General features: G+C 45.0%; 2 protein-coding genes across 2 annotated transcripts; one reads left to right on the top strand and one right to left on the bottom strand.

Moving 5' to 3' along the window:
• Window positions 1–91: 91 nt before the first annotated feature.
• Window positions 92–2,139, top strand: LOC117956018 (flavin-containing monooxygenase FMO GS-OX-like 4; the record flags this gene model as incomplete). Its single annotated transcript, XM_034890862.1, has 2 exons — window positions 92–319; window positions 949–2,139. Coding segments are annotated over 2 exons (540 nt in total), but the record flags the coding sequence as incomplete, so codon positions are not given.
• Window positions 2,140–3,867: 1,728 nt separating this feature from the next.
• LOC117955671 (P2Y purinoceptor 3-like) lies at window positions 3,868–6,145 on the bottom strand. Its single transcript, XM_034890298.1, has 2 exons — window positions 5,679–6,145; window positions 3,868–5,151 (listed from the first exon to the last, which is right to left on the bottom strand). The coding sequence occupies exons 1-2, from the start codon at window positions 6,143–6,145 to the stop codon at window positions 4,239–4,241; spliced, it is 1,380 nt and encodes a 459-aa protein (XP_034746189.1). The 3' UTR covers window positions 3,868–4,238.
• Between the last annotated feature and the right edge of the window lie 2,467 nt (window positions 6,146–8,612).

Genomic DNA, 8,612 nt, shown 5'->3' with positions numbered 1-8,612 from the left:
CACACAGACATACACACACACACACACACACACACACACACACACACACACAAAGACCCAGAGAGACAGCCTCCTCCCTCCCTCCTGACACCATGTGACCCTGATCCAGGACGGCTCCGTGAGTGCCGCTGACGTCCTGCTGCTCTGCACCGGCTATAACTTCCGGTACCCGTTCCTGGAGGGGCGGCAGCTGGGCCTGGAGATCCAGGACCACGTGATGACGCCGCTGTACCGGTTCCTGACGCCGCCGGCCTTCCCCTCGCTCTTCTTCATCGGCATCGTCAAGATGGTCTGCCCCTTCCCCAACTTCCACGTCCAGGTGGGCCGCGAACCACCCGTTGAATCACCGCCCGGTCCAACCACCCGAACTGGATCACTTTTTATATTTATTATATTATAATTTTCTCTTGAAATATTACGACTTTTTTTCTTGAAATATTACGACTTTTTTTCTTGAAATATTACGACTTTTTTTTCCGTAAATATTGAGTTTTTTATGTTGACATATTTTTTTTTTTTTAAACATATTTTCTTTTTATATTACTTTTTTCTTAAAATGTTCAGATTTTGTTTCTTAAAACATACATTTTTTTTTTAAATTTGACTTATTTTTCTCGATGTATCATGTTTTTTCTCTTTATTACGTTTTTTTCATGACATATTACGACTTTTCTTAAAATATTACGACTTTTTGTCTTAAAATATGACTTTAAAAAAAAATAGTAAAATTTATTTTCCCCTGAAATATTACGACTATATATATATATATATATATATATATATTTATATATATATATAGATATAATGTGTGTGAGTGTTTATATATATTTATAGATGCATATGTATTTACGCGATGTTGTGTGTGGCGGTGCTTGTGTACATATATGTTTATATATATATATATATATATATATATTTATATATATTAAGGTGATGTTGTGGTTGCAGGTGCAGTTCTGCCTGGCGGTGCTCGACGGCTCGGTGGCGTTGCCGTCCTGCAGCCAGATGGAGGCGGAGGTGCGGCGGGAGCAGCAGGAGAAGCTGGCGCGCGGCGTGGAGCACCGCCACCTGCACATGATGCAGCTGGAGCAGTGGGACTACTGCGAGGCGCTGGCGCGCGCCGGGGGCTTCGCACCGCTGCCGCCCGTCGTCCGCAGCCTGTACGAGGAGGTGTGGCGGCAGCGCGGCGTGCACCCCCAACGCTACCGGGACCTCAACTACCGGCTGGTCAGCGACACCCGCTGGGAGGCGCGCAACTGACGGGGACTCGGCGATCAGTCGACCCGTAGCGCAACACTACTAACACGTGAACGTGGGGGGTCACGCAAAACGCTCCATGGTGTTTTAGCCCCGAGCGCCGACTGCCAGGCCGCGCTGCGACCGCTGACTTTGAGGCGGCTTGACGGTGCTCGATCCGTCCTGCACACGTGCAGATGATAGTCACGATGTACGAGGATTTACGACACTGCAGGTGGAGGCTAACGCTAGTTTAGCTAACAGCTAACCCGGCTAACCGCTAGCTAGCGTACAGCTTGATTCAGCCTAAAATAACGTTACTCAAACTAAACAGCGGCAAAAGCAGCCTACAGCTAAATTAAGACTTTACAGTTATCATAAAGACCAGTATTGAGTGAGTGTGTTTTAAATGAGCACAAGTAACGCAGAACTGACGTAACAGCTGTTATATATTTAAACCGTTATTTTAAGTTTTGAGGGTCTTTCACATGCTGTCTCAGCTAGCGGTTAGCCAAATTAGCTGTTAGCTAAGCTAACGTTAGCTTTCCGGTGGAGGCGAAACGGACTTTCTTTAACTGTCTATGGGAACAGATCGTGCAGTGTTGTAACTCCGCGTTCATCATGACATCATCATGACATCATCATGACATCATCTTGCACGTGTACCGACACACCGAACCCAACCACTGCCCAATCCTTGTGCCTTCCAGGCGACGTTGGGGGCTTAAAACACCTCAAAACCTCTTCAAAAATAAGTTAAAATGTTCTAAACCGTCTCATTTTACGTGAAGTAGTCTGTGATCCTCTCAACGTCCTCTGATCTCAACTCTTAGTCAAAATAATTCATTATTTCTGCTCATTAACTCATTATTTCTGCTATTTTTCTAACTCAAAAATGAGATCTAATGTCATTTAAATTACGTTTATTACCTGTGAATAAAAAAAAAGTTTTTCAGTTTTGACCCGAAAGAAATATTACGACTTTATTCTTGAAATATCAAGTTTTTTTTTCTTAACATAGTTTTTTTTTCTTGAAATATTAGGACTTTATTTCTTATATGACATTTTAAGATAAAATAATAATAATAGTTCACATTAATTCTCCCTCGAGTGCGCTCAGAACAGACAACAACATTTGATCAATCCTTGACATTTTGTGCCCATATCTTAAATTATTCAACATTTCTGCTATTTTTCAAACTCAAAAATGAGATTTAATGTCATTTAAATTATGTTTATTACCAGTGAATACAAAACGGGAAGACAACGCAAAGGGTAAAATGAGCAGAAAGTGCAGATTTCAGCTTCTTAAATTATCATATTTCCTGATATTACTTTGTTTTACATCATGTTAGACTTACGATTTTTCACTTTTGCATCACCATGGAAACGGTGAGAAACATTTTTAACAGTTTTCTGACAGTTTTGAAGACTTAACCACTAACGGGTTGATTGAGAAAACAATCGTTAGAAGATAATCTCGCGAATTCTGGGATTAAAGTCAAAGTGTCTTTTTATTTTCATTTTTTATTAAACACCGGCTGCAACATGCTGTCATAGAATCTAACGGAACATTATTATTACACACACACGCACACACACACACAACACACACACACCTTTAGTGTGTGTAACCGTAATCTAACTGAACATTTTTAATAAATACATGCAAAGTATGAATTAGTAAACTGTGTTTTGGTGTCAACAACAAACGTCTTCTGCAGGAAATGTTACACATACTAAATGTGTGCGTGTGTGTGCGTGTGAGAGTGTGTGAGTTTCTGTCTGTGTGTGTTTGTGTGTGTGGTGTGTGTGGGCGGGGGGGGAACTGGCAAATTAGAGCATATTTTAGAAGATAATTCCTAATTTTTTAATTCAACCATCACGTTTCACAATACTTGCAATGCAAACCAAGAATAGTTATATTAGTAATCAGCTCGGGACGTTCTGCTAGAAGATGTCCCTCTACATCACCATCACCAAACCCACCAGACTCCATGTAAATAATCACTACTTTTATCATTGTAAAACACACTTCATTCAAAGTGGACAGAAACTAAATAAAACTACCAAAAGCCGTCTTGGTTCATCTTTCCACTGTTCCAACAATCACCACTCTGGTCTGGTTGGAATAAACTCTTAATTCACCCATTTACATGTGGAGATATGCTGCTCTATACACACTAAAAGTAGTGATTATTTACATGGAGTCTGGTGGAGATATGCTGCTCTATACATGCTAAAAGTAGTGATTATTTACATGGAGTTTGGTGGAGATATGCTGCTCTATACACGCTAAAAGTAGTGATTATTTACATGGAGTCTGGTGGAGATATGCTGCTCTATACTTGCTAAAAGTAGTAATTATTTAGATGGAGTCTGGTGGAGATATGTCGCTATAAACATGCTAAAAGTAGTCTGGTGGGTTTGGTGATGGTAATTTCTGTTTCATGTTAAACTAAAAAGATCTTACTCTTTAACTAAAAGGTTTATCTCTGTAGGGATCCATCCCACAATGTCATTGGACACTTATAAGATTACAATAATAATCTGAGTCTGTCAGCAGCAGAAACAGAACTTTTAGTGGACGCTAATAGGTTTTGCTAATGGATGTTACATCACAGATTCTTAATACTGGACTAATTTCAAAAGATTGTAGTTCCCATCAGTCACTTAGACACAAAAACATGGAAATACGGTCCAGGTTTTTCGAAGATTTTGGAGCTTAAATTCGGCGTCTATCTACGTTTCTGTTAGTTTTTCCTGGCAGGCCGGCTGTGTCAACGTGAGCAGCAACAGCCATTAAAAAGGCTTCAGCGTTTACGGCCCCGCTGCCATCATCAAACTTTCCATAAAGAGGGGTTTTAGGGCCGTTAGCTGGTTAATGGCTCAAATAGGGTCCAGGTTGGAAAAAAAGCAAAGTTACCCTTTACTTGGAAAGAGTAAATTAGAAAAGGAAGAAGGAAAGGGATGGAAACAAAACGATATATCTCCACTAAAACCTAGAAGATGACCCTCGAAGACTTGGACTCGTTCTCCGTGTGCGCAGCTCTTTCGATCTTCTCGGCCGCCTCGTGGTCGTCCTCTTTTTTCAGGATCTTCAGCGGCCACCAGAGGGAGCCACTGCGGCGGTCTCTGCGGACGCTGCGTTCTGCCGGCCCGCACCAGGGGGCGCCCTTGTCCCCTGTCAGGAAGTACAGGAGGGCGTTGAGCCAGGCGTTGCAGGACGCCAGCGGCCGCGTGACCTTGTAGCAGATGGATACCGTCTTCATGGCGGCGCAGCTGCCGAGCCGCCCCCGCCGCAGCAGCAGGAACAGCGTCCGCGTCACGTGGAACGGCAGGAAGCAGAGCGCAAACAGCAGAGTGATCGTCACGATGGTTTTTATCGATTTCCGTCGCCGCCGGATGTAGTGTGAGTACTGCGACCCGGAGATGGACACCGACGTCCTGTCGCGGTCTCTGACTCTTTCGTTCACGCCATCGACCGCCGTGCCGTCCTCGCCGCCTTCTCCACCTTCGAGGGAACTGGGCGGGGAGCGCATCGTCTGAAATATCGTCCTGACGACCTGAGAGTAGCACCAGGCAATGATGACGAATGGCACAAAGAAGCCCAGCACGTGGAGGACGACCCCGTACGGGACGTAGTCGGCAAACTCCTTATCGATGGCGTCGTCCCAGCAGTTCATGTACCCTCCTTCGGCCTCTGGCTGAGACCCAGAGCTGTTGCTGTGTTCCCTTTCCCCGCCAGGCACCACGGGAACATCGCCGCCTCGCCGGACGTATCCCGTCTGGGCGAACCTGAAGATGGGGCAGGTGAGGATGAAGACGACGACCCACACCAACGCACAAGTCCCCTTCACCATGCGCTTGCTCTCCAGAGTGATCGTCCTCATCGGGTGGCAGATGCCCAAGTACCTGCGGACGACAAAATCAGAGCGGTCAACAAATATTCTGAATTCAGGGCGTCCTACTTGTCGTAACTTGGCGTATTTCGGGGCTTGCAACCTGTTGTAACCTATCTTGTTTCGGGGGGTCCTGCCTGTGGTAACTTGGCTTGTTTCAAGTCGTACTACCTGTGCTAACTTGGCTTGTTTCAGGTTGTGCTACCTGTGCTAACTTGGCTTGTTTCAGGTCATACTACCTGTGGTAACTTGGCTTGTTTCAGGTCGTACTACCTGTGGTAACTTGGCTTGTTTCAGGGCGTCCATTTTTTTGTTAAAGTTGTTCATGCTTCACAACTTTAACTTGTTGTTAAACTTCAAGTTTAACAACGATGACAGCAGTCATATCCCATGCAGGGATACTAGTCCACAGCTGTCAATCAAACAATTAATGTATTATGTAACACACTGGTATCTGATTGGTTCTTGGTATCGCCTGCTATACGAGTTCAGGTATTGGAACCGGTACGGGGAAGGTAAACACGGTGTGGAACCATCTACCTGTGCACGGAGATGCAGGTGAGGAAGAAGATGGAGCAGTAGAGGTTGAAGTAGAAGAGGAAGCGGACAAGTCGACACATGAAGTCCCCGAACACCCAGCGGTCTCGCAGCACGTAGCTCGCCACGAGGAAGGGGAGCGACAGGCCGTACATAAGGTCTGTGGTGGCCAGGTTCACCATGTAGATCAGCGAGGTGTTCCAGCGCCGCACGCCGCCGCCACCGACGCTGTTCCCCCCCCCGCCGGCGGCGCCGCAGGAGCGCAGCAGCACCACGGAGTTGAGCATGAGGCTGAAGACGAAGGTCACCGAGTAGCAGACGGGCAGGAAGACGTACTTGTAAGATTCGTCAATGCTGCAGGACGGCGGAGACAGGGACGGCGTGGGAAGCGTGCCGGAGGCGTTGGGAAGGACGCTCAATGCCGCCGAAGCAATGTCGGGGGTGACGTTGGAGACTTGGCTGAGTCCCATCGTGGACCTCTGGAGATTTTTTTTGTAGAGCTGGGTTGGCCACGGCGTCGGCGGTTAGGCAGATGGCGGTCGGGACGAGGAACAATGATAGGAAATGTGGCCGGGTAGGTTCAGTGGGTCGATCAGGCGCACATGTACTGAGAGGTTTATGCCTCGAAGCAGAGGTCCAGGGTTTGAGTCCGACCTGTGACCATTTCCTGCATGTCTCTGCCCCCCCCTCGCCCCTTTCACTCGCGTAGCTGTCCTTTCAAATTAAGGCAAAAAAGCCCCAAAAATAACGATAATAGGAAACACAAAATGTTGGAGAAGCGCCAAAAATCACAAAACACGATTTTAAGTAAAAAACTACAAAGTCATCCTAAAACTACATGCAGGCCCAAAAACAACAAAAAGATTTCTGACATTTTGGGTTGAAAAACACAGATAAAAAAACTGAATTTTCAGAAAAAAAACTACAAAATCATTCTAAAACTACAAAAATGGGGGGTGAAAAATGCAGAAAAAAGCGAAATCGTTGGGGCCGGCTCTGAGTTCTGGTTCTGGGATCAGGTCCAGGTTCTGGTTCTGGTCCAGGTTCTGGTTCAGGTTCTGGTTCTGGTTCAGGTTCAGGTTCTGGTTCCTCGGGAGTCATCTCCGCGGCTTCGCCAGACATGAGTCTCCGAGCGTTCCTTCATCTCGCCGTCTGCCCGCCTCCGAGTCACTGCGACAAACAGCAGAAAACAACAGAATTAAACTCCAGAAAAGACATAAACCTGTCTAAATAAACATAATAAAGTCACCTCGACTCGGTCAAGACCACAAGCCATATTTGGCAAGACCACCGGCCGAGACAGAGACAAGTCCGAGACCTACCTACAGTACTACAGCCCTGAATGAGAGTGTACAGCGCTGGAAGACGTATTCAGATCCTTTATTACTACAGAAGTAGTACTAGTCCCGGGCTGAAGTACTCAAGTCCAGTCTTGGACTCAAGACCGTTTTTCTATGGACTCTGACTTGTCTCTGACTCGCTAGTATTTGGACTTGTCCTGGTCTCGGCCACTGGTCTTGCCCAATATGGCTTCTGGTGTGGACCGAGTCCAGGTGTCTTTATAAAGTTGATAATAATATTGGAGGGAAAGTGAAACCCAAAATGATTGTCTTCATACTGTCATGCATAAGACCTTTATTCCTGTCCTGGACTCGGTCTTGACTTGGACTCAAACCTCTTTGGACTCGGTCTTGACTTGGAGTAGACTAGTCCTGGTCTTGGACTCGACTAAGGTGGTCTTGACTACAGCCCTGACTAATACACTGTGAAAGTATTCTGTTACAGTAAAAGTTCTGCAGTGAAAATGTAACTTAAAAGTCTGGAATTATTGTCAGGAAAATGTTTTTTTCTACAATTTGTCTCTTTTCTCAATCCATGCAGACATGTCCCGGGACCCTGGGACCCTGGGACCCCGGGACCCCGGGACCCCGGGACCCCGGGACCCCGGGACCCCTCCTCCCTTCTCAATGTTGAACTCCCTTTTTCAGAAGGTCTCGCTGCTTTTTGGCATATTTTTTTCTGAAATTCTTGCTGTTTTTTCCATGTTTTTAGTTGCCTTTCTAGAAGGTATTCTTTTGAAAATATTTGTAGCTTCTTTTGGAGTTTTTATTGCCTTTTGAGTTTTTTGGTGCATTTTCTGACGTTTGTCTTTCGGTGTTTTGTTTTGACAATTTTTTTTTAGCTTTTTGTCACCTTTGTCATACATGCAGCATGTCCCGGGATTTTTTTTTAAAGGATCTTCCTGTGACTGTAACCGAAAGGTCGACTTCCTTAAATCCTTTCCATAACGTGGTCAGACACTTGGACTAATAGTTTGAGCCTGTGGTTACCCTTTGAGTGCAGTACTTGAGTAAATGTACTTCTACTTTACTCCTGCACACGGGTCATTAATTTGGATAACCTAGTTCACGGTGTACCGCCGGTGGCGTTTCTGCTGATGACTACGTTTCGCTCAATTAGCCTCTGAATGATTAACGGCGTTTTCCTCTGCAGTCATGTGTCCGATCTCTTCCAGCCGATGAAACGTTAACCGCCGACTACACTAACCCCCAAAAAATTATGTTTTTATTTGAGTAATGTCCGCTTGTTAAATGTGAATCTGTTGTAGTTTCTTCTCTTCTCTGAGAGGTAACTGACAAAATGAAATGTATAAGCGGCAAAAAATGTCAATCAGAAACATTAAAACAAATAAAAAACTTGAACAAAAAATGTAGAAAAAGCATCGGGAAAAAAACGTTAAAGTAAAAACGGAAAACAAACCCGCCCAAAAACTCATTAAAGGAGAATTCTGGTCGATTCCAACTTAAAATGATTAAAAAAATTATAAAAACATTCGCTAAACCCACACCGTGTCACCCCCTGCTAGCGTTAGCAGGACGCTGAAACAGCTATACACGGGTTTTTAAGCCTCTCAACATGTTCATAATGTCATTATAA

The sequence above is a fragment of the Etheostoma cragini genome, chromosome 13 (assembly GCF_013103735.1).
Source record: "Etheostoma cragini isolate CJK2018 chromosome 13, CSU_Ecrag_1.0, whole genome shotgun sequence".
NCBI classification, from domain to species: Eukaryota; Metazoa; Chordata; class Actinopteri; order Perciformes; family Percidae; genus Etheostoma; species Etheostoma cragini.
Note: the sequence above shows the minus strand (reverse complement) of the source record. Positions and strands in the feature narration are given on the sequence as shown.

Bases quoted from the DNA above. Each gene is read 5' to 3' on its own strand.
- LOC117955671 (XM_034890298.1), bottom strand. From the start codon at position 6,145: ATGGGACTCAGCCAAGTCTCCAACGTCACCCCCGACATTGCTTCGGCG. The intron at 5,152-5,678 runs GTAGATGGTTCC...TGTCGTCCGCAG, and splicing joins ACCTGCATCTCCGTGCACAG to GTACTTGGGCATCTGCCACC.